The 26282-nt window shown below is 48.4% G+C and overlaps 1 protein-coding gene across 3 annotated transcripts in view; it reads right to left on the bottom strand.

The window, feature by feature from the left end:
- The window catches only part of RGS9 (regulator of G protein signaling 9), a 72907-nt gene that overhangs the window by 30958 nt on the left and 15667 nt on the right, over nucleotides 1-26282 (bottom strand). For all 3 annotated transcript variants that reach the window (XM_075903962.1, XM_075903961.1, XM_075903960.1), the window contains 8 exons: nucleotides 24528-24578; nucleotides 24267-24373; nucleotides 22974-23025; nucleotides 20653-20711; nucleotides 20025-20101; nucleotides 19276-19357; nucleotides 16891-16953; nucleotides 364-393 (listed from right to left, as the gene is read on the bottom strand). In XM_075903962.1, coding sequence (XP_075760077.1) covers nucleotides 364-393; nucleotides 16891-16953; nucleotides 19276-19357; nucleotides 20025-20101; nucleotides 20653-20711; nucleotides 22974-23025; nucleotides 24267-24373; nucleotides 24528-24578 — 521 coding nt within the window. The remainder of the gene's footprint in view (nucleotides 1-363; nucleotides 394-16890; nucleotides 16954-19275; nucleotides 19358-20024; nucleotides 20102-20652; nucleotides 20712-22973; nucleotides 23026-24266; nucleotides 24374-24527; nucleotides 24579-26282) is intronic.

Here is a 26282-nt window from a genome sequence, read left to right on the forward strand (position 1 = left end):
ACTGCTGATCTGGCGGATGGAGGTGCGCAATTATCATTGCTATTTAGTTGTTTCTACGCTGGCAACTCTGGGGGTATTTCCCATCATGGCTGTACCACTGGTGAAGTTCCACCGATGTTCAGCAATGGTGTGAGTGTTTTTACCCCATTATCTAGTCCCACTCAGAGTTTTCCCACTCTTGCTAGCATTGATAGCAGTGCACGCAGAGTGTTTTCTTGAAAATGCATTAGGCTGACAGCTATTGGCGGCAGGAACCATGATGACCTGTGTATGAGAAGCACTTATTTTGGGAGCACTCATGCAGCACAAATTCCAACAACAGACAAACACCTCATCTTGACAAAGAAGTGACGGTCAAATTACCTCTCTTCTATAAACATCAATGGTTTTTTTCTGTAAAAGAAGCAAAAATATTAAAGGTGGGTGGGTGCTGAAAAGTACTCTTTAAAAGAAGAAAATGCAGTTTCAGGATTCCCTCTTGGGCACCTCTCTCATGTTTAATCCTCATTACAATTAAAAACAAATACAGGCAAGCAACTCATCTAATCAGGGTATCGTCAATGCTAAGTGCATCTATACACTCTATGTGGTTCCATTAGATGTATATATTGTCTAGGGCTGCTCACTCCATCACAGCCTATGTGCAGTCAATTACAGGGTTATTCTAATGGCGCTAAAGTAGATACATTTAGCAGACACAGATTAGATCATTCAAGATCAGTGAAAGGAGACAAGAATACATTGCAAAATGTAAACAGCACCATTAAAAAGCCGCAGAAACAATATCTGCCGTGCAAAGGTGCTTAAACTGTGAGTTGAATCGCTCCAACTGTGTTATATGTCATCCACCAATGAACAAGCAATTGAAGGCAAGAAATTAACTGCAGGGTGTTTATTCAGGCAGCTGCCTTTGAAGCGCAGCGCAGTTACCTTGTCTTGAATAAACTGGGGGAGAGAGAAGAAAAGGCAGGTAAAGACAGGGATCTTCCAGGCAAGCCTCTAAAACAGGGGTGGGGAACCTTTTTTGGGTCAGGAACCGCACACAAGTGAGAAGGCAAAAAAAAAAACAACAACCCCCAAATCCTCATTGTTGTGGCCACCAACTGAGGAGAAAGACACTCCCCACCTTTCCCTCATATACCAGCGCCTAGGTGGGCCTAGCCTAGTAGATTTTTCATGCTCTCGGGCAGCAGGGAGGCTGGCGTGCCAACACTGGGCTCCTCAGTGCTGGGGGGAGGCGCCCCATGAGCCTCGGGAGCCGGATCCAGGCAAGTCAGCGGCTGCAAAATATCCCTGGGTCTGAGGTTCCTCAACCCGATCTAAAACCTTGCTTTTTAGCACCGACTTCCCCATTACAAGTATGCAGCTAAGCTGTCCTCAGTGATCTTCAGAGCTGCCGCTCAGACTTATCCCATCTAATTAACACTGTGGGAGAATCAGTGACATGGACTGCTTTGTGGGAGGCTAGCATTGGCCAAAAAATGCGGGCATGACAACCCTACAGATCCAAGTCCACTGAGCTGGTCCAGGACTGACAAGACCAGCAGCACTAGTGTGTGTCCTCCCGCAAGGCTCACCAGTGAACAGTAGCCTCCCTAGGAACTGAAATTGGGGGGGGGGGTTTCAAATTTACAAGGAGGGTGTCAGGGCTGATGAGGGGTGACACCATGAGGGTGAAGGTGGGCTGTATGGCACCATAGTTCACAAAACGGGGGGGGGGGGGTGTTGGGGAAATTCACAGGGGGTATACACCCTCATGGGGGGGTATAGGGAAATCCCTGCCAGAGAACCTCAGCCTTGAGCTTGGCAGCTGCATCTGTACTGAGGACAGATGGGAATTCTCCCACCTTGTTCTAGTCCCTGTGCCGCTCAGCCGGGAAGGCCCCAATGCAGATCGGCTGCTGGCTTTTTCACACCTAGCTGTTCACAGCAGTTCCGTTTGCATGATATTAGAACCTCCTAATTGAGAACACTGGAAAACTGACTGAGGCTACCAAACACAGCACCAAACCCAGTTCAAAGAGGCCTCCTCGCAGATCATCAAAATCAAATATGTTGAACCATTTTCCACCACATTTCTTTCTGGAAAGCGTACCTTAACGTGGACCTTCCTTTGAGTAAGACCCAGACTGCATTTTGTCATGCCCTGCTCCGTGATATACAAAGCCAGAGTCTGCTAACATAGGCTATAGCTTGTAAAGAACAAAGAGGGGTCTCTAGTAATCCTTCAAGAGACAAGGAGAGACATTACAATAAACCTATACTCTTAGAAAAGGTCTGAAGGGCTTCACCGCCTTGTAGCCGGAATGGTTATTCATACAGATGGTCACACGCAATCTCTCCCATCTAGTGCTCGTAGGCCAAGGCAGGACTTACAAGTTCAGATCTATGTCTCAAATCTGAGGCAGCAATCCCAGGACATTTCTTTGCTACCCCAATGTTTGCAAACTTGATTCAAAGTCTAATGCCATGGTCTTACTGAAGGCTAATTGCAGGAGCAAAGGGATTGCCTTCCGCTAGTTCCTGCCTGCCTTCCACAGGCAACACGCCAATAGCCATTCATGGGACTTTTGACTGCAAAGGGGATGAAGGAGTGAGCCCTTCATTTAGGCTTGGCATCAATATTGCTGCCCTGGAGTAATACCATTTGAAAGGTTACATTTGCAGACATGCGGTTTGATGCTTCTCTCTTAAATGAAACCATCCATTATTCAGAATTTGTCCATGCCATGTGAGTCATATACATATGCCCTACACAACAAATCCAGTCCAGGGGCCAGACCCCCTCTGGCCCACCCCCCAAAAAGAATTAATTCCTTCTGCTTTCTCCTGACTTCTGCGTACTCCCCTCAGACCACCAACACCACGCTTGCTGGCTCCGATCAGAGAGCTACAGCTGCACACAGCACCTTTTTACATCTACAGAGGGAGACAATGTGCACTTAGCTAAACCCCAGGGCTGTGTCTACACTGGCATGAATTTCCGGAACTGCTTAAAACGGAATACTATTCCGTTTTCAGTTTTTCCGGAAAAGGAGCGTCTATATTGGCAGGCTGCTTTTCCGGAAAAGCGTCTGTGGTCAATGTAGCTGCGCTTTTCCGGAAAAGAGCCCCGATTGCCATTTTCGCGATCGGGGCTTTTTTCCGGAAAAGACTACTGGACTGTCTACACTGGCCCTTTTCCGGAACAGTGTTTTGTACAGTAGAGCATCGTTGCTTTTCTGGAAATTCAAGGGCCAATGTAGACAGCTCGCAGCTTATTCCAGAAAAGCGGCTGATTTTCCGGAATAAGTGGCCCAGTGTAGACACAGCCCAGCTGTTTCCTGATGAGATAAAACTCACCACCTTAGTGACTATGGGATATGCAACAGAGCAACCCATAGCCACCATGTTAAGTCGTTAACACAAATGCGAGCAGCATAATGCTAATGCAAACTAATAGAGCTAACCAGCATGACATGCTAAGCAGCAGGAGGTCTTTTTCAGAGACATCCATTGGACATATGAAGAGCTCTGACCTGCTGCAGTGAACACAACCTCAGCTGAAACAAACAGGCTAATAGGAAAAGCAAAAACAATTTCTGCACCAATGGGAACGATTCCCTACGAGGTACATGTAAGACCTGATGTGAATGAGAGTGAGGCTAACACAAGGGGGAAACGCAGCCACTCAAGAGTGCAATATGATTTTTACTCGTGTGGGATCCAATAGCCTTCCATTTCCAATGGAAATCAGTGGGTGTCCACAGCATTCAAGGCTTGGAGTTTAAAGCTCCCATGATACCAACTGATTAGTACAGGAAAACTTGAAGACAATGGGAGCTCTGCTTGAGTCTGGGCTGCAGACTCATTATCAAAGGGCGGGTTATTCTGCTCAAAATTAAATAGTTAAGATCTGCAATCCTGTGTCTGTGACACTGGGCCTGATTCTGGGCCCAGGGGAGTCAATGGGAAAACGCCTGCGTCTTTCAATGCCACGTCAGGTGAGATCTGATGGCATACTATATATGGGGGCTAACATTCACCTGTGTTTATACACATTTCCTGTTCTGACTTGGTGCTGCCAGCTAACTAGCACCACTGAAGACACAGAGAGATTCCTCACATTTCTACGTGTTGTCTTTCTTGCAGATCCAAACCATGCAGGGCAGAAAAATCATCCGCTACGACTCATTCCCATAGGACCGACTGAAAACCACAGCACTTCTACTACCTTAGAAAGTATCTTCTTCGGCAAACTACCGCTCTATTCCAACCAAGCTAGTTCATGTATCATGGGAACTTTTGAGCTTCCTGAGGAACCCTGAGACATAATCAGAAGTAAACCCTTCAGAGGTAACAAGTGCTGGTTCAACTATGCCATTTGTAGAGGTATGAGGATGGTTGAGGCAGCTGATTTAAGGCCAACGCTTCATGCCGCAGAAGAGCGCCACTGCTGTGAGTGATCTATCGGAGTTTGATTTAGCATGTCTAGTTAAGGCCCCCGCTGGTACTCCTGCTCTTGCCAGGCGTAAGGGAAGCTGATGGGATCATTGGCTCCTGTCGGCCTCCCACTGGCTACGTCTAGACTGCATCCCTCTGTCGACAGAGAAATGCAAATCAAGCACATCGAAACTGCTAATGAAGCAGGGATTTAAATATCCTACGCTTCATTAGCATAAACATGGCCGTCGCTTATTTTCAACATGGAGCTTTCTTTAAAAAAAAAAAATGGCAGTCTAGACAGGGAACTGTCGGAAAATAAACCCTTTTTCGACAGATCCTGTATTCCTCAAAAAATGAGGTTTACAGGATCTTTTGAAAAAGGGTTTATTTTTCGACAGATCCCCATCTCAGCTAGACTGCCGGGGGTTTTTTCAAAAAAGCTCATGTGTTGAAAAAAAAAACAGCGGCCATGTTTATGCTAATGAAGTATGAGATATTTAAATCCCCACTTCATTAGCAATTTTGACAAGCCTAATCTACATCTCTCGTTCGACAGAGGGGTGCAATCTAGACACAGCCACTGTGGGAGAAGCCTCCAAGCTCGGCTTAAGGTAAACCAGCTCCAGCTACATATTCTACATAGCTGGGAGCGCGTACCTCGAGCCGAGCTGCTGGGTCTAGTGTAGACCTGGCTTTAGATCAGAAAGAAAAATAATCTAAATTAAAGCCACTTCCCCCACCCCAAAATTTATTATCCCGGGGGGGATGTTTCTGACAGACACGGAGGATGCCAGCACAAGGGGTGGAAGGCGGCTTCCATGGAAGTTGCGATGCCCTCATCTTCTACAGCACAACAGTTCCCGGGTCTCAGAGACAGGCAGGCATGCCACACACAGGAGAGACAAATCACTGGTGGGAAAGAGAAAGAGAGAGAAGGAGAGAGAGTAAATTAAAAGTTGCTTGGCAATAAAGTCGTGAATGATTTTGACACAGCAGGTCTTCAGACTAAAATCAAAGCTCTTCTCCGCTCTCTCTGGGCTGTAATGCCACCCCCGTTCCCGCTCAGTGCTGGGCAGGGTCCATTGGGAAAGGGTTCCAGAGGGTTCGGCTGACGTCTAGGAATGAGGCCTGTCCTCCCCCAATGCCCATTGCATTGATTGCCATGAGGCACTCCGGGAGAGCCAGGGATGCAGGGAGCCAGCCTTTCACAAGACACGTGGGTTTGTTTCTGAAGCAGGAGGAGCGACCTTAATTTGGCCCTGCCGCAAGAGGTAACGTGGCACCGAGCTGAAGAGGCCGGCATAGTGAGCCCTCCGGGGGAAGTTCAGCCACCTGCTACGTTCCCAATTTGAGGGCCACAAGCAGGTGTCAGAGGTCATGGCTCCTGCCTCTCCCAAATTGCTACGCTAGAGGGGGATCCCTGCTACATAGGAGGCGAGTCCAAATTGCATGGGGGGGGGGGAGCATATGGTGCCAGGGGCACCATACTGAAGGGCTCACGGCATGGAAAGGGTTGAGAGCCACTGAGCACACCGAATCTGGGGTGAATGGAAAGATGAGCACAATACAGAACATACAATCCCCATCCTCTCCAAAAGGCTCATGGGAGTTTTGCTGGGTTTGCAGGATAATGCCCGTCGTCTCTGGCTCTAGACAGTTGTACTTGCCGCTTGCTTTTCCTAGTACTGAATTCACACCCAAGAGCTGTGATTTAAACACACGGATTCTGAAAGAGCAGCTGGGCCCTCCCAAAGGCACGACACCGTTAGGAGGCAACTTCCTTCTTGGGCACTTGGCTTTCTCCTAGAGCGAGGCCCCCAAAGCCACCACCTCTCCCTGCAGCTTTGTGGCAGTGACTTGTTGATCCTCAGCCCAGCTCCCAGCGGACAAACCTTCCTCCAACTCGCCAGTCCGCAGCGTAATCAGCCCAGAGTTTCAGGAGAAAGCTGAGGACTGGATGGGCCGCTGGATGGTGTAACGGGTGGCACTCACTTCCCGTGAGCGCCCCCATTTGGCCTACCAGGGGTCCATCCTGGTGTCCCTTTTCTCACAGTTTGGTTCCTCACTCAGGAGCGAGCGGTGCCTCCAGGGCCTTTCCTCCTGGAGACAGTTTCTTGCTCTTAGCTCAAGATTTTACCTCAGTTCATCACTCTCACTAACTCTCTAGTGGGAGCTGTTCCTGGTTCTGCCAACCAGCCACCCCTGACCCTCTCCCTTTCAGGTCTGGGCTGCAACTGAGAGGCCACTAGCCCTGCAGGTCCTTTTGTAGGCTCTCCTGGCTCCTGATTGGCTGGAGCCACTCTAGCCTGCTGGGAGGACTTCTCTATGGCCCTTTTGGCCTTCGGGCCTGGCCCCATTACAGATGTGTTTCCCCCTTCACCACTAGGAATCACGCTTTATGCAAAGAGGGAGAGAGCTGCAATCTTCAGAGCTGTTCCTCTGGCAGCGTTTGACAGTCCTTCCTCCACACTTAAGCATTTTAAGACAACAAAAGAAGAAATCCCAGCCACCTCGCCCTCACAGCTGCACTTCGCTCCCCTGAGCGTCCTCCCACAACATTCCCCACCCCCGCATCTCTACTGTTCCTGCCTCTATCTCCGCTAAAATCCCATCCCAGCGACTTGTAAAAATGCTCTAGGCTTCTTGGCTCTCCACAGCTTGTCCACACAGAGATTTAGTGCCTGGCAAGCTGGGGTGTGAATCGACCACGCACTAGCTTGCCGTGCACTCACTCGCCATGTGAACCGCTGCCACCATGTCATGGCTCCTTCCCCACTCTGGCACGATAAATCCAGAATTGGGGGCCAGCAACTGTACCCCAAAACCTTATCTACCAGGCTTTGGTAGAAAACTCCCCCCCCAAAATCTTAAAACCCTAGGTTTTGGGAATAAAACTTCTGCTGCCACCACCCAAGTGGTGGTAAAATCAGGGGAGAGATCACTTGGGAAATCTCAGTCCTAAAATACAAAGCAAGACATCACCATCACCCAATACCAGGTTAATTAAAAGAAAAGAGAAAACTTTTATTTTCACCACAATGTGCCTGTTGCAAGCATAATAACTAGATGGAAAAGTAACAAATAATATACTCGTGGAGAAACGCCTCCTAGAACTTAGTTACAAAGAAAAGCCAAAACATCTTTTAAAAAGTGCAAAGACATCAGATCCCATACCCAAAACATAAAACAATAAAACCTAACGCAGTGGTTCCCAAACTTTTCGGCATCATGCCCTCTTTTTGATTTTTGAGAAACCCTCTTTCCTCTCCCCCCCCCCCCCCCCCGGCCGCCCCGCCAAAAGCAGCAAAACTTGTTGAGTTAATTAAAAATTAAAAAAAAAAAAAAAAAAAAAAAAGAAGAAAGAAACTAACTGGGGCCAAATTAGCAGCAAAACTTTGGGGGGGAGGTGGGATTGAAGGGGGACTGGGTTGCCTCACGCCCCTCCCTGGAATTTTTTCACGCCTCCCCACAGGGGAGCACGCCCCCCAGTTTGGGAACCCATGACCTAACGGATTGATCTAAACTTTACCCTACTTACAGAAAGTGAAGAAAGAGCCTTTTCTTGGAGGGAGACATAGTGTCTGTCCCCCTCAATAGCTGGAGAGAACTGCTCAGAGACAAAGGAGGAAAAAACAAAAATTCCTTTGTCCCAGTTTGAAATTCCTACCTACATTCCTATTGGCCCCTCCACCTGGCTAGGTAAGGGACATAGTTAACCCCTTAGTCTCCAGGCTGCTGGCTAACCCTCACGATCATGCCACGCACACTGAAAGTTTCCTAGCAGGTCCTGACATGCAGCTCCTTGGACTGGGATTACAACAGTGAACTTTTAGCGAGAGGACACAGGGTCCCTGTGGCCAGCTACCGAGCAGCAGCTACTGCATCATAGATCTACACACACCCCCACGGCTAGCTGCGCGCTAACTCGCCAGGTAGACAAGCTGTTAGGCTAATTTCAGATCCCCTCTGAACATACCGCCACCTTCCCCCAACCCTCTACGCATATAGGCCCCATTCCGGCTCAGAATCACCCTCCCATGCACCATCTCCCAACAGGGAGATAAATCCAATCCTTGGATTTATAGAGGAATTATCATTCAGCAGCCAAGAGCCATTTACCCTTAATGAGTGTAAAACAGATTAATTGAGTAATACCCTTCCACCCGCAAATTATCACTATTATCCAGTGCAGCAGCTTGTGGTCCCAGTATAGGCTTAAATCAAAATGCCAATTAGCAAGAGGCTCCAGCCGGTCTCATCTGACCATCAGAGGCTCTGCAAAGTGTTCTCCGGTGCGAGGTTCACATCGGCGTTCAAGCAGCACGCACAGCCCCGTTTCTCGAGACGAAGCGCCCACAGCAGCAGGATCCGCTGCTGGGCACCCCATTCGGATGCACCGTGACTGAAAGAGGAAAGCGTCGGTCTCCCAAGCAAGACTCTCCCATGCGGTGCACAGAGCCCACAAAGAATTCATTTCTGGATCACAGTTCAAAACTAAAACGGGTCCAGGTGGCATTTAGATCTGGAGTTTTGGGTCAGCCCCATCTCTTCCATAAAAGTCCTCCTTTGCTACTCCATCATGGGAGGAAGGGATGGGGAGGTAACATTTAAGGGGCTCTGTTGCTGGTTTTCATCCAGATTCTGAGTTGCTGCTGCCCGAAGGTAAAGAGCCAGATTCTCAGCTGCTATAAATCAGCACAGCTGATCTGAGGAGAAGATCTCGCTGTTCAGGATACAGGTGTGGTTATGAAGTCTCACCATGCTTATGCATCTCTTGTTACCGCAGGACTGGCATTCTCCTCAGGCATTTCACCGAACATGCTTCTCACACCCGCCCCCTAGGGGCCAGTAAACGAGGCCAGCCATTCGTTATTCGATGCCCCATGGAAATGAGCAATGGGGGTGGGAGGGTTAACATCCACCCACAGCTCCCATGGGGCAGCCAGTTTCTGGTGCCTGCTTGCTTGTCGAGGGAGGTGTGGGTTTGGTTTTAGGCATCAGTCGAGACGCAGCAAGATGGCCCCCGGGCCTTGCTTCACCAAGGGAAGGCGTTTGGTTGTGGGAGGGGGTGAGGCGACCGGCGCTGGGAGTGAATTTGGGTGTGGGAGGTGGTGAGGGGTCAGGCTCTGGGAGGGAGTTTGCAGGAGGAAAGGGGGCATGTTTGGGGGTCAGCAACCACAGGGGAAAAATTAGAGGGTGCAGAGCACCCACCGGCACCAAGCTCTCTCCCCCCTCCCCCCCCAGGCTGACCTAACCTTCCCCCTCCCTCCAAGCAATTTCAGAGTGCCGCAAACAGCTGATTCACAGCATTCACGTTCTGGGAAGGAGGGGAAGTGGGGGGAAGAGGCGGGGAGGGGGGTTGGCAGGAGGAGTGGAGGGGGATGGTGCCTGGAGCAGAGGATGTTGAGCACTCTCTCGGCAAGAAGAGAAGTCGGTGCCTATGGCTGGAGGCAGGAGGGCGTTGGGAGAAGGCGTTTATCTCAGGCAGCTCCTGAAAGCAACTGGCACACTCCTTGGGCAACAGCTCCCAGGTGGGAGGGGCAGGTGGTCCTGCACGCTGCTGCCTGCAAACACCGCCCCCACAGGCACCGCCCCCACAGCTTTCATTGCCACACATCCTGGCCAATGGGAGCTGTGGAGATGGCGCTCGGGGCAGGGTAGTTTGTGGAGACGCACCCCCCAGGACTGCAGAAATCTGCTGGCCTCTTCCAGGAGCAGCACACAGCAAGGGCAGGCAGAGGCGCCCAGTCCTTTGAAATTGCCCAGGCCCCTGGGCACACACCCATTGGCGGGTCTGGGTTACACTGCTGGCGCTACCCAGACTTTATTTCCCTTCTCAGCCAGAACCGTGCACTGGCAGAACTGGATCTTAGCAAAAACCAACCTGGAGACAGCAGGGTGGGGCATCTCGGCCAGGCACTGCACAGTCTGGCTTCGGGACAGGGTCTCAGGACAAGCCCAGAACCATTGGGGAACATTTGAAGTCTCAGATAAAGCCCTTTTGAAGGTGCATCTCTAGGTCATATCGGTCACCTCTGTCATGACCATGGCTACATCTAGACTGCAAGCCTCTTTCGAAAGAGGCTTTTTCGAAAGATACTTTTGAAAAAGCCTCTTTTGAAAAAGAGCATCTAGACTACAACCAGTACTTTCGAAAAAGCAACCTGCTTTTTCAAAAGAGAGCACCCAGGAAGTCTGGATGCTCTCTTTCGAAAAAAACAGTTTGCATGACATAGCGCCTTTTTTTGAAAGAGCACTTTTGAAAAAAGGCTTTCTTCCTCGTAAAACGAGGTTTTCTGCGGTCGAAAAAACCGTCATGTTCTTTCGATTTACTTTCGAAAGAACGCGGCAGCAGTCTAGACGCAGGGGAAGTTTTTTCGACAAAAGGCCTGTAGTCTAGACACACTCCATGAGGGATGGCCAGCAGCCTGGGGACTAAGGGATTAACTATGTTCCCTGTACCTAGCCAGGTAGTAGTCAGCCAATAGAAATGCAGGTAAGGATTTCAAACTGAGACAAAGGAATTTTGGGGTTTTCCCTCCTTTGTTTCTTGAACCAGTTTTGCTCTCTAGATACTGAGGGAGACAGAAGACATGTCTCTCTCCAAGAAAAAGACTCTTCATAATGTGTAAGTAGGGTAAAGTCTAGATAAATCCATCATGGTTTATTGTTTTCTGTTTTGGGAATTTGGATCTGATGTCTGTGCTGTTAGAAATGGGGTTTTCCTCTTTTTTACAGCTAAGTTTTGGCCCATGGGGGAATCCTACATAAGTATATTAATTGGTGGTTCTTACCAGCTAGCCATTCCAACTATGCTTGTAACTGGGGTTTTGTTTTAATAATAAAAGTTCTTTCTTTTTCTTAATTAACTTGGTATTGGTTCATTTCTGTGTCCTGGAAAATCGGTCTGTGGGATCTGTATGCCTGTGACGAGGGGACAGCAATCACAGACTGCAGCTTGCATTTTCTTTTTTCTTGTCAAGCTCTTTGGAGAAAAGAGCTTGGGGTGGCCTGGGATTGGTTTCAAGTGTCCACCCCTGTTTGTGGGTTCAAAAGCACTTGATGGTGGCAGCTGATTCCCCAAAATCTGGGTATTAGGATTTGGGGGGGAGTTTTTGTACCAAAGCCTGCAGAGATCAGTTTTTGGGGTTGCTTTTGCAGGCCCCCACTTCTGCATTCCTTGTGCCAGAGTGGGGAATAGCCTTGACAACCTCATACCTACAAATCAAGTTTTGAAACCTTCCTGCCACCAGCCTCCTTAATGGTTACAGATCTCAGTTCGAGCTTACGCACCTCCCCACGCCCTACTACTGGCCTTTGTATTACTGCTCCCAGGGTTGGTCCATGGCTAAAGATGATGGAGTTGCTCATACTGCCCCTGCCTGGTAAAAATCCCCCCTATAACTTTATTGCTGACTTCCTTGGCTATCATATCCTAAACAGAACATACTGCCCCAGTTAACTTATCCTTAATTTGCTGGATCATCCAGCTTATGCATCTTGTTTATTTGCTTTATTGTCCCATTCCCACAACATGTATGAAAAGTGCAACAGAAACGGCAGAAGTTGTTATAATAATTGTAGTAACAAATGCTACAATTTTAATAAGAAACTGTTGACTAACATGGACCTCGTTAGCTGAAAGCTCTACTGATATTCATAGATTTTAAGACCAGAAGAGACTGTTATGGCCATCTAGTCCAACATGATGTAGATTTTTACCCTCTAATCCCTGCATCAAACCCAGTAATTTGTGGTTGAAATACAGCCCTTCTTTTAGAGCAGTGGTTTTCAAACTACCGGTCGTGACTCAGGACAGGGTGGTGAAATGTCAGGCGCTGGGGTCTCATGGCTGCAGGGGGATCAGGTGACCAGTGGGGGCACTAAGGCAGCCTCCTGCCTGTCCTGACAACGCAGACTGAACTGCACCTCAGAAGTGATCGGCAACAAATCCAGCTCCTACGTGGGGATGGGGGAGAGAGCACAGGGCTCTGTGCATGGCCCCCACCTGAGCACTAGCTCCGCACTCCCATTGGCTGGGAACCTGCTGCTGGGGCACAGCATGGTCTGCAGTGCCAGGACAGGTAAGAAGCTGCCTTAGCAACCCCCCACTGCACCGCTGATCCGGACCCACTTAAGATAAGCCCCTCCTGCCCTACCTCTGACCCCCCCCCCCAAAGCCGCAGCCCCGTCCTATCCCCCAAAGCTCTCATCTGCAACCCCACGCCAGAGCCCACACTACAGCCAAATTCTGCTGGGTCACAGACATCAACAATTTTCTTCAACTGGGTCATGAGAAAAAAAAAAAGTTTGAAACCCGCTGGTTTAGAGAGACAACCATGCTTGTGTTAAAGGAATTCAAGCGACAGAGAATCTATCACAAGTTGTAAGCTGTTCCAGTGGAGGACTGCCCCTTATTGCTGGAAATCTACATCTCATTGGACTTTGTCCAACCACAACCCACTGGTCAGGTCTAAAAGCCACCTCAGAAGTTCCATGACTCAGCTGCTCTTTATTCCAAAAAGACCCTAACAAACATCTAGAGGATGAGAAGCTTGTAGAACTAACTATCCCAGGCCAGAAGCAAGTGCTTTGATGTGGCTCATTCAAGCTGATTTTGGAAGCAATTTTGAGGTCTGAAATTAATTATCAATGGGAATAGTGTCTCTTCTGCTAGTGAGATAGAAGAGTCCCAAATAAAGCAAACTGCAGTTGTATGAATGCACATTTCTCCTGTCCTCATTGCTCCTCGTGTATTACAGCTACCCCACACACGGCAATCCACCTGTCTCTCTCCAAAGGCCAGGGAAATAAACATGCTCTGCAAGGTGTCCTGAAAGCCAACACATCTGCACTGATGTGGGAGGCCTTTGCAGAGAATGACCTGCTGGACGCTCCCTCCCTATTAGATCAAGGAGGATCTAACACATGGGCAGCAGGTATGAGAGGCGGAGGAAGACACTGCCTTCCCAAACTGCCAAGAGCGGCCCTGTCCACGCTCTGCCCCCTGCTTCGGCATGACTCCCAGGCTGCCCCCTGGCTTCAGCCACGCAGAGGCTGCAGCCACGTGCTCCAGAGCTGGGGAGGTTGGGCTGCACACTGCCTGCTCTCCCTGTGCCCTGGGGGAAGGGCTGGAGACCTGCCTCTGCAGTGGGGGGTGGCTTGTGGGGGGCTTGAGAGCGGGGCTTGGGGCCAGGCCTTGGGTGGAAGAGGCAGGGCGGGGGTGGGGGGGTTGCCTCTCCCAGCTCTAGGTTCACCCACCGCCTATGACCTAACAGCAGTGCTTCCACAAACTTCAGCTGCAGCCATGGATCCCAGGGAGAGAGGGAACGCGAAGCGTCGGATTCTGATCTCCCACTGATGTCAATCAGGAGTAACGCTACAAAACTCAGCAGTGTCACACTGGCCTGAAGTCAAAGAATGGAAAACGCAGCCCATAGCATGACCAGCAAGAGGCACAGTCCCCTTGCCTCTCGTGTTAGCGTTCATGATGCATCACTGGTGCCCTGGACGGTCTCTCTAGACCTGCAGTATGAATTCTGGAGTCCTTTGCCCAGTTATTACTGCCTCCAGGGGCTTATTTTCCCTCCCGAAATTCAAGTGTAAAATCTTTCCTGATCATGTGCAGACTCTACAGTATGGCACGTGGAACCGTAGGGTTGGGCTTTTTCAACCTTGGCCTTACAGTGGACATGTGTGTTGGTGGAAAGGGTCCCCCAACAATTCAGAAGCTTGCAGGCGTACACTCTGCCAGTATACTTCAGCTTGAATCCCTACATAGACCCCTGTACATCTGCGCATAGCCGCTTTATATCTGCGGGCCTCTCAGTTTTGAAGATACAGACGTGGACACACATTTGTATCTAGAACCCTGCAAATTTGGGTATCTGCATCCGTGGCTATGGGTGTGGATATCCGTGGCTCATTTTTGTAGATATGGAGGCAGATGCAGATACAAATTGTGGATCCAGAACCCCGCAAATTTGCAGCCGTCTGCTTTATATCTATGGGTATCCGCCTCAGCGATGTGGATGTAGATAACCACGACTCATTTTTCCAGCTACGGATGCAGATACAAAATTTTGTACCCAGGCAGGGCTCTGTCCATTAAGCTGAGAAAGTATTAAAGAGTATGTAGGCTATTCAGGGCCTGATCAAAGCCCACTGAAATCAATGGAAACTCTCCTTGGGCTCTTTGCTGACATGCCAACAAGAGAGTCAACTGTGCTAGGGAAAAGTTTTGTGGTTGTTGTGGGAGCTTTTCCCCGCTGGGAACTGTACTGAGAACCATTCACATAAGCCAGTGAACAGCCATCAGATGGGTAATGACTTTGGAAAGCATTTGCAAACCTAACAATCTTTCCTGGACAGCTACAGTGTTGTGTGTGTGTGCAGGGGGGTCTACCTTATTACCCTTTTCAGTCCTCACCCCAATAGCCACTGCTGCTTTTGTTTCCTTTTAAAGCACCTTTCGGCAGCTCCCGCTTAAAGCAAGAGAGAGAAGAGGAAACAGGAAGCATTTTACTCTGCTTTTCACTCTCCCAGGCAACAGACTCCACTTGGCCAAAGCAATTCGCTGCCTCTGAGGGCAGAGATGTTTACGGGCTGTTATGAAATGAAAAGTTTACTGGAGATACCATGAGCTTCATCAAAGCAACCATCCCCATCTGCCCTCCGCCCCCAGCAATGTTCTGCATTCTCTTAGCAAGCACAGGCCCACCAGCTGTCAGCTGGGGCTCTAGGCATGTAAACATGGGACCACTTGAAATAACTGACTCACCGTCTCCGCTGTTTACCTTCCTCAGAGGCCCGGGTGAAAGATAAGGATTGTTCTAGCTACTTAGTCCTACAGGCCAATGGCTCTCAACCTTTCTGCAAACTGTACCCCTTTCAAGCATCTGATTTGTTTTGCCTCCCCCAATTTCCTCCTCACTTAAAAATGACTTGCTTACAAAAGCAAAGATAAAAATACAAAAAAGTGACATAGCTCACTGTTACTGAAAAATGGCTTCCTTTCTCTTTTTTGCCATGTAATGATAAAATAAATCCACTGGAATATAAATATTGTACTTACATTTCAGCATCTAGTACATACAGCTGCATAAACAAGTCATCATATGGAATTTTTGTTTGTACTGACTTCGCTAGCGATTTTTATGTCGCCTGTTCTACAACTAGGGAAATAACTAGGTGAAGTGATGTACCCTCAAGAGGATGTCTGCATGCCCTAGGGCAGTGTTTCCCAATTTTAGTTGACCACAGAACCCTTTTCAGCTTAAAAAAATGTCAAGGAACCCCTAGGACTGCCAGGGTAAAATTTGTCAAACAACAACAACAAAAGACCCACCATAATCGGTCAGCAAAAAAAAAAAAAAAAGCCGCAAAATGGACTCTGTCACTTTAAGAGGGGGCAGGGTTCCGGAGCACCGATTGGGGAACACTGCTCTGGGGGGTGCAGAGTCCTGGTTGAGAACCAACGCTACAGACAAATCTAGGCAGCAGGGGTCAGTCACTTACATCATTTACATTCTCAGATCAATAGCTCTACTCTGTTTGATTTAACTAAGATGGCGAGAAACCACGGAAGAATTGATAAGTGAAGCTGCCAGATAATATTCCTAAGGCCAAATTCTGCTCCCTCATGTACCAAACCAGCACAAATCCACAGTAACTTCACTGTGCTCAGCAGAAGTGAAAAATCAAATAGCTTTGACGTCACAGTCCTAGTTGTGGGATAGTTTTACATTTTTATCAGTTGTTATTTGGCTTGATACGGCTTGTTCAGGCTGTTGCCATGCAACACCGGAGACGCACAGCGTGCCAGTCAAGCAGAACAAGGTCTGCAATGCAATCGGAGATGTGACTGCAGCCAGTGTACATATGCCCATGGTGCTTTTGATACCGCCAGCTTGAGTATTAATTAGGGATGTAAAATCCTGGTTAATCAGTTAACTGGTTAAAATGTGAAGTTGACCTAATGCTGACTAAAGTGAGATCCGGGATGGGGACTAAACCGACTAAAGTGAGATCCGGGATGGGGACTGCTCCAGCCCATGGGGTTCCTGCCTCCAATTCCGTGCTGGGGCTGCTGCTGATTCCCAGCTCCCAGACTCTGCTGGAGCAGCCACGGTGAGCCCCCTGCAGGGTTGGAGCAGCCTCCTGCCCACAGCAGGCGAGGCAGCCGCTCTAGCCTCCACCGGTTACTGGTTAACCGGAACCACTAAACATTACCCATTTAGGGTGACGCTTACTAGCAGCATGGCCTGGACAAGCTGGGTAAGTTCTCGGGTGCCTAGCTCGTGCTCCACCTTCACCTCTACTGTAATGTGAGCAATCAAGATCAAAGCTAGTTCAAATATCTCTATACATACTTCAGAGGTGCAGCCCATAGATGTACCCTCTGAGTGTGGTCCATGTCCTTAGATGGTCAGTGAGTTTGAAAGCAAGCAAGCTTACCTAGTTTACCTTATTTTCATTGGGATCAGTTACTCGGTCTAGTCCGTACTCCAGGACGTCTTGCATGCCGGGCTGTTACAAAAAAGAAGCAACAAGACGCTTGTGTCTGCTTTTTCAAAACCATCTTAGCCACAGGAAAAAATCTGCTGCTAAGGAATAATTTCTCCAATGAGTGAGAAAAAGGTAAAGAAAACTCAGATTGATCTTTCTTGAGATGGCCATGGGGCTTGGCTGGGGGACCATGGGAATGTATATAGGAAACCCTAGTCAACAGAGACAGCTATAGAAAGAATAACCATGAAGCCCTCTAAACAGAGGTAAGACCGTGCGGCCATCCAGGAAAGATGTAATAGCAGAGATTCAGAAACAAAATACAGGACTATGTAGCACTTTAAAGACTAACAAGATGGTTTATTAGGTGATGAGCTTTCGTGGTCCAGACCCACTTCCTCAGATCAAATAGTGGAAGAAAATTGTCACAACCATATATACCAAAGGATACGCCAGACTAACACGGCTACATTTCTATCACTATTCAGAGATTCAGAGACATCCAATCATTGCAGATCAAATAGTACATATACTATGCTCACTCCAGCAATAATCTATGTAGAGGAGACACTCTTTGATATAAGCAATGAAAAGGGACAAGTGGCGTTTACAAGTGATTTTTGAGTTGTTACTTAGACTCACCAGAGTTAGAGAATAGTCAATAATTAAATCTGGGGAGTGAGCTCTTACGGGGAAAATGGAGAAACAGACCAGGAAAAGAAGGACTTAATCAAAGTTTAAATTAGAACCAAATTCAGCCCTGGAATAACCAAAGGGGATGCATCGGGCATGAATTAGTGGCGAAGGCATTTGAGCGGTGCAAAGAATCTCCCACCATACTCTTTATCTGCAATCAAAGCTTGAAAGACAGGCTGACATTTGCCTCAGGCTTGAAGCTCTCTCTGTATGTGCACTGCCGGGTTCTCCCCTGGCCACTCAGATACAATTCAACCGGCGTGTTGATTATGACTGGGATGAGGGAACGTAGCTCCCGGGTACACGTCAGAGTCTGACCGCACACTGGGACCAGCGTGGCTTCACTCAGGAAGCGCCCTGGTGACATCTGTCTCCAAAATAACAGCCCCCCTGGGGCACAAGCAGTTAGGATGATCTGTTCACAGCATGGATAGGGCAAGCGAGTTCTTACTTCACCTTTAAGAGCAAGTCCTACGGGTTCGGGAAATTAGTAAACAGAGACAATTCAAGTCTCTTTTTTGCCTCAAAGTCCATCTCTGCAGGCCTGCCGAGGGGGAGGGAGGGAGGGCAAAGAGGACAGTTGCCTCGGGGCCTGGAGAGTCAAACGGGACTAGAGCTCCCAGCTGCTGCTAATGCTACTGCGGCACAGCAGACGGAACACTAGGCCCTTTAAATCACCACAGGAACATCATACTCTGCTCAGCACTCAAGGCTGGGGTAAGGGGACCCTCACCATGGTCCAGGCAGCGCTGAGGGTTGCCTGGGGGTCGGCATGGTACGTTCCGGGTGGCACTCAGGGCTGGCTGCCCAGCCTTGCCCAATCCACCTGAGGCCCCGCCCCTTCCGGGAGCAGAAGCCGGGCCCTCCCCACACCTTGCCCAGGTAGGGTAACCAAATGGTTTAAACTAAAAATACCGAACACCCCTCATCCCCTCACACACACACACACACACACACACACACACACACACACACACACACCCACCCACACCAGGGAAAAAATTCTATTGAGGAAAAAAAAAGGGGGGGGAGAAACAAAGTTGGTGAGTTTTTAAGCAAAGAGAGTTATTAAGCAAAAAAAAAAAAAAAAAAAAAAAAAAAAAAAAGAATAAAAAATAAAACAGCATGGCCCCTTTAAGAAAAGCCTTTGAAGCTTTTTGCCAGCAGCCATCGTTTTCCTGATCAAGCCAGAAGATAGCTTCCCTGCGGAACCCTGCAGAACCAGGTAAGCAGGGGAGGGTCTGAGGGAGCTCGGAGGGCCCAAGGGAGGTTCGGGGGGCCCTGGGCCCAGTTACTGAGTGTGTCATAGGGTTGCCAGGTGTCTGGTATTTTCGCCTCCTGGCAGGGGAAAAAAAAAATCAGAAAATACCGGACATTTTAGGTGTCCGGTATTTTCTGAATTTTTTTTACTGGACAGGAGGCAAAAATACCAGACTGTCCACGTCAGTACCGGACACCTGGCAAGCCTATGTCCAGGGGCCCATGGAGGCTGGCTCCACTTCTGTGGCAACTGGCCCAACTCAACCCTGAAGGCAATGCCCCACGGCTGCCTTCTTAAAGGTGCAGTAAGTTGCTCCTGGCTGAGCTCTCTGGACCCTGTATCACCAATATAGACTTTACAGCTGCGAAGGATGATATTCTACTTACAGGTGTTCGATGCACTAGCCAATAGGCCTTCTCCTGACAATCCAGAGCGTACCTGTCTGCCTTCTTCCGTTCCTTTCCTGTCCTGCAAAGCACAGAACAGGGTTTCATCCCAGCCGAGGAAAACGTGGGTCAATTTTCCCTTTCGGCGACCTATTCTTGCCCATCAGCCCCCCCGGGGAATTTTCTCTTTAAAAACTAGCAAGATCAAGAACATGATCCTGTTCTGACATTTCCTTGGCTTCCTGACCCACAGGCTCACCAGGCTAAATTCCTCAAGTCAGGAAGGCTGCTTCTTTAGGCCACAAGGAAACTCTGCTATTTCCTGACTGCATGTCATCACAAGACCTTCCAGTCCTAGTATTCTATGAATCCTGAAGGGAGGTTCCAAAGAGGATGGAGAAAGGCTGTTCATAGTAGTGATGGACGGCAGAACAAGGTCTCAAGTTGTGGTGGGAGAGGTCCAGGTTGGATATTAGGAAAAACTATTTCACTAGGAGGGTGGTGAAGCACTGGAATGGGTTACCTAGGGAAGTAGTGGAGTCTCCATCCCTAGAAGTATTTAAGTCTCGGCTTGACAAAGCCCTGGTTGAGTTGATTTAATTGGGATTGGTCCTGCCTTAGGCAGGGGGCTGGACTTGATGGCCTTCTGAGATCTCTTCCAGCTCTATGATTCTATGATCACATCAACACCCTATCATCTCTCAAGCCCCCAAATCAAGAAGAAGGTAACAGAGTTTGAGAACACTCACCTATACTGCTCTTTGGCCTGCATAACAACAAAATCCCATTTGTAGTTTATTTTTTTATTTAGCAAGTTGTAATGTTCCTGAAATAAAATGAAAACCTGTTACTATACAATGATTAAAAACCTGTTACTATAAAATGTCACAATTGTGACACGCCTGGCAATTTCCTGCAGTATCCTTTGGAAGACCTTATTATATTGAATTTATGTATTGCTAGAGATATACCCGGCGTTGCTTGGGTAACAACAATACCGTTCATTCCAGAGCTTTCGTCAGGCAGAGCATGATAAAAACATGCCATCCTCTCCGAACCACACAAGAGACGGGCTGGCCATTTGAGCTAGAAAATCTGAATGGCTCTGAAATGAATTCCTAGGAATGACATGCACTCTGAACATTTGATTCCGACATCCTGGAAAAGGTACCACTAACACGATCGTTTACTTTAAGGATTTTTGTGCATCAGCATCTATTCCACATCCACATCCATTCAGAGGTGCCACTGGGCCAACATGGGGTTTACACTGGCAGCTTTTTGTCACTTTTCCCCTTTCCCGTCTAGAGAGCAGCTGGCTCTAGCTAAATCAGCCTCCAAGCTCACAAAAGCACAAGCACTAGAACAACTTCTTACCTTTTCATACTCTTCTAACATCCCTTTCCTCTTAATATTTTTCTTGGCTAGGTAGATTGCTGGGAGAAAAGCAAAAAGGTTCCGTTACTTGGCAGATTGATCCAGCTAGTCCATGTAATTGACGTGCTGACCCCATGGCAAAGGAATGGAGCTTTGTCCCTTGTGATCTTTCCCAGACCCAATCTTTCCCAGATCTTTTCACAGAAACCCACGCTAGGAAGAGACCCATTCTGTCAAGGACGTGCCACTTCTCAACACAGCTGTGGAAGAACAGCTCTCCTCCCTCTCTCTTGAGCTTGATGTGATTAATTATGCAGTTATATGCCAACGAATTATTCCTCCTTTAAGGCCTCGGCCAAAGTACACTGAAGACAATGGGAGGATTTCAATTTGTCTTCAATCGGCACTGAATCAAACCCTTAAAAGAGTTGGGATTTTTTTTCTGATTTTAGGGGCAATTTCTTTTTTTATTTCTAAAGCTTTTTAAATATTTTCTGTTAACATTTAAAACTCAAGTGTATTATTTTCAGAAGGACAGTCCTTCAGAGTGCAGGACACATATATAAGGGACAAAAATATCAGCTAAACAAAAGCTGGTGACCCAGGGCTGAGAACAGGAGCGGCCTGAGACTGGCTGCGGCAGCTGGCGCTCCAGGTGGAAGGCGCGATCGGCGCCCCTACCTGCATGGCCGTCAATGGCCGTGACGTAATCACGGGGCACCCTGGCGCCCCGTGACATCATAATTGGGCGCCTGGGCCAGAAGTGCCCTAGGCAACTGCCTAGTTTGCCTAGGCTCACAGGCCGCATCTGGCTGAGAAGCAACTTGGCGATGAAAAAAAAAATCATTGTGTACTCTAAACAGCCCTAGAATAAATAAGCAGAATGATCAGCCCAGTCTTCATAAATAGTCCTACTAGGGATATGACTAGTTAGCCGGTTAACCCTTAATGGATAAGGCTAACTGGTTAAGGTTTACGGATGGGGGCTGAAGTAGTTCTCTGCCTGCTCTGGGCAGGGGACTGCTCCACCCCCACGGGGGACCACAACAAACCCCCTGCAATCAGGGGATGCTCTGGCATCTGTAACAGTCTCTGTCTGTGGTGGACCCCTTGCAGGTGCATCCCTCCTGCCTGAGATGGGTGGGGGGAGCCACTCCAGCCCATGGGGATTTTACATCCCTAAACCCTACAATAACAGAACCTCACCAATGAAGGAAAACAACTGATACAGAGACTGGTTTGTGTTTCCAGTTCACAAGGGGTTATCGCAAGTGACTGTAAAACTGTACAAACAGCAGAAAGCGGCCGTTTAATGGAACGTCTGTATGACCCAACTCCTGATCCAAAGCCCTTGCAAGGCTTCATGATGGGCATCTACCTCCCATTGACTTCTCAGTGGGGTTAGGCATCTAATTCCTAGGTGTGTGTGACGGGGCGAGGCAGCCCCGCACTGAACCTACAGGGCCCAGCCAGGGTTACCTGGCTGCAGAGGCCCCTCCCCCACAGCCCTACCGAGCATGCCCGGGCTGCAGCAGGGCTATAAAAGCCTGGGCCAGGACTCAGTCAGAGGAGACAGCCGAAGGAGAAGGACTGGAGAAGGGAGCTCCCCCTCAGCTGTGGCCAGGGACTCCAGGAGACGCCAGACGGGATGCGGAAGCGAGGTGGTGCAACCCGGAGACTGCCTGCCGAGGGGATGCCGGTCTGGAGATCGCAGCCAGCTGGGCAAGTCCAGGGGAAGGAAGCCCGGGGATCCAGGTAGGAAGTGGCCCAGGGCAGGAGCGGGAGCCGCCTCTCCCGGCCCGAGAACCTCGGTGAGTTTCAGCTGGAGGGCCCCGCCGAGGGAGTGACCCGCTACCTGGTCACTCACAGGGCCCTGGGCTGGGACCCGGTGGAGTAGGGTGGGCCCGGGTCCCCCTACCTGGGGTGCGTCCCCGCTACAATGATAAACTGCTTTGTGGACTCGGCCTTGCTTAAAGGGCCAGTTATAAACTACTGTGTGGACTCAGGCCGCAGGGCCTTAACCCTGCTTAAAGGGCCAGTTATAAACTGTCTTACAAGGGTGTTGGGGACCCAGGCAGGCGGGGCCCGCCACAGTGTGCCTTTGAAAATCTGCCCCCAGCTCATGTTATTTGCCCTGCCAGATAAGGCTCTACCTTTTGCCCTGCCTCGTCAGTTCTCCTGCCTCCATTGGTACCCTGATGCTTTGAAAGAAGATGAATCCTTTTCCTCTCACACTAGCCTGCCCAGTTTATGTGCTGCAGAATGGGACATGGCGGTGGTGGAGAAATGTAACTGCTAACAGCTATCATGTTAACACTTACCATAGTCGGTATCATCTGCTGCCCACTGCTGGGTGGGCCAGAAATAGGGTGCCTGCCGAAAGAAGCCAAAAGACAAGACCTCGGTTTTCAAATAGCCTACATCAGCTGCTGTTTAAAATCCTTACATTTAATGGCATTGTATTGGCTATGTTGTATTTTTATATAGTCAGCAGGAGAAGGGAGTAACCGCCTTTGCAAATATGCTACGATATCATCCTTCAGACTTCTACCATTTAAGGGGCTGAATCAACACACACACAAAATATCCATCTTCTTAGTGCAGATTCATAAACAGTTAGGAAGACAAGGCAAGGTATTTTTATTGTTCTTGTTAAATCAGGTTTAATGAAGTCAATTACATAGCCACTTCCTCCGCTTGGACAATTCGTTATTGTTAACAAAAACGTGAGTCTTTCAAAACCATGCAAGCTTTCAAAACAACAAAGCACAGGCTTATCATAGTCTTACTATGCAATGTTCTTGCTTGGATTGGGGAACAGACAAATGATATTAATAAACCTCATTTGAAAATTATAGAATAGTAGCCTAATCTCTCATTGTATGTGGAAGCAAATCCAACCATGAATCATCTCAATTGCTTATCAGATCCTCTTACTAAAGTATACTCTATTTGCTCATCTGTAGAATGTCCAAAGAAGAGCAACAAAAATGATTAAAGGTCTGGAAAATCTGACTTATGAAGGAAGACTGAAAGAACTGGGTTTAGTTCGGGAAAGAGAAGACTAAGAGGGGATATGGTAATAACTTTCAAGTACTTAAAAAGGTTGTTACAAGGAAGAGGGAGAAAAAATTGTTCTCATTAACCTCTGATAATAGGACAAGAAGCAATGGGCTTAAATTAAAGCAAGGGAGGTTTAGGTTGGACATTAGGAAAAACTTCCTAACTGTCAGGAAGTTAAATTGCCTGGGAGGGCGTGCAATCTCCATCTCTGGAGATATTTAAGAGCAAGTTAGACATCTATTAGGGATGATCTAGATGGTGCCTGGTCCTGCCACAAGAGCAGGGGCCTGGACTTGGGGATCTCTCAAGGTCCCTTCCAGTTTTAGTATTCTATGAGCCTATGATTGTACCATCTCCTGAAACTGTTCCACTGATTTCATTTGCTAGTGTGAAAGCTGCAAGGGAAAATAGATTCAGAAGGAACCACTGGTGTTCCAAAGCTATAAGGGAAAGTAATTTAATTAAACAGAAGCACAGACTGTTCTGTTTCTAACCCAAAATGCAGGGCATGTTACGCCCAGCTCATGTTCGGTGTGTAAGATACAACTTGCCTGAAATCTGTAGAGGCTGCTGTCTGTTTTGAGGATGAGGTTTTTCGGCTCTTGCAAAGGGTAGATGTAGCCATACTTGACAAGTAGATTCCCCAAGTTTAGTGCCTCTAGAAAGAGCGAAGTCAGATATATTGATAATACACACAGACTGCAGTAGAATTAAGAAGCAACCCAGGAGAGAGGAATTGAGGTTGCATCTAACAATGAACTGCAGTTTCACAGTACAAAGCTAGGAAAGCATGAGATGGTTATACTTCCTACCTTCCTCCACGATTTTCAGATGCTGCATAATCCACTGCAGTATGTCGCTACCTGCAAGGCAAAGAAAATACCAGACACTATAAATCTGAAGTAGTGTCAACCCACAGAGCCCTGCAATGGTCCCTTTGTGCCAAGCCATATCTTAAGCCAGGCAATCAGCGCACATTAAAAATGAAGCCAACTGCACTGCATTCCCATTTATTCGAAGCAGGTGTGACCCACAGGCTTCTGGGCTTATAGATAGTTCAGCTCTTGCTTGAGCTGTAAATGTACAGTCAAACCCATGCAGTAAAAAGGGATCCTACAGACTACAGCAGGTCCTTGACAATGGTACAGGCTGAACCCCTCTAGTCTTCCACACTCTGGTCCGACAATTTCCGTGGTCTGGCATGATTTTAGTTAGCCAGATGTCTACTTATCAGGAGGAGTGTGGCCAAGTTTCTCGCAGTCCCATGAAGTTTGTTTGCAGCCACCAGACTTTGTCCTGGCTCTCTGTGTTCTGTGCTGTTGTTTAGCCCTAACTTACTGGGCTCTTGGAAGACGTTTGGGGTAGGCAGTGGAAGTGTTGGTAGTGCTGCTAGACAATATTGACCTCCGATGGTTCGGCAAATTCTCTGGCTCAACACCAATCAGGTCTCGAGGGTGCTGGATTAGAGAGGTTCAACCTGTACTTGAGCTGATGTTTCCCCTGTCAAGCAGGCCTCATCTGTTGGCTTCTCAACGTTTCCTGGGCCATGCAACTAATGCCCAAGGATTTCATAGCTACCTGAAAAGCGGAGCCTGCTCTGAAACAATGTGAGTAGGGAACAACTGGAGTAGCTGGGAGACTAGTCCATAGGAGCCCAGCTACTGCTGCCCCTCTGCCCCCAGCTTCTATAGCCCCCACTGAGCTGGGAACCCAGGAGATCACCAAGAAGGGGCTGCAGCAAATACGGTAAGAACCCCCCCTCTAAAGAGGGAGGACGCAAGGCTTATGGACTATTTAAGCCCTCTAAATAGAACTTCAGTGGGACTGCAGTGATGCATAAGCCTCTTGGGCTAGCTGTTTGAATACAAGTGAATTGCACCCCAGGGAGACCATGCCAGAGACAAATACGTTCTTCTGTAGGTCTAGAGATGTTAAATTTCAATTAATCAGCAAATCGAGTAGTCGATGGAATTTCCATTGACTACTCGATTAGTTGGTAAAGGGGGGCCGCATGCTATCCCGCTGCGCCTCTCCCTTTGAAATGTATAAGAGCTCTTGTACATTCCAAAGGCAGAGGAGCAGCAGTGGGATCAGTGCGAGCAGGACTGTTTCAATCCCCACTCGCACCGTTTCCCCGCTGCCCTCTGCCTCGCCTGCCCCCCCCCCATCTCCTCCCAGCACCAGCTTGTACTCCCTCTGCCCCTTGCTGCCTCTCTCTGATAGAGGCAGCAAGGGATGGGGGGGGGGGAACGACTAGTCTAGTCAAATGCTCATTGGGTAGTTGACTAGTCACTTACATCCCTATGTAGGTCTAGCTTTTCTATTCACATATGTAGAGCTGCTTATCACATTCGCTTATTGCCCACCCCTGTCCTAGGTGCTAAGGCAATACAAATAATGAATAATAGTAACTGGCCATTACATGAGCCACTCAGTCAGTTCTTGCACAAGGTATTTTTAAACATCTTTTAGCAGCTGCTATTGCGCCTTCAGATATCTACCAAAACCTTCATTTTGAAATTAATATTTCTGCTGGGTTTTAATGAATATCTTTCTGCAATAACCAC

Source organism: Pelodiscus sinensis, chromosome 20 (genome assembly GCF_049634645.1).
Source record: "Pelodiscus sinensis isolate JC-2024 chromosome 20, ASM4963464v1, whole genome shotgun sequence".
Taxonomy (NCBI): Eukaryota; Metazoa; Chordata; order Testudines; family Trionychidae; genus Pelodiscus; species Pelodiscus sinensis.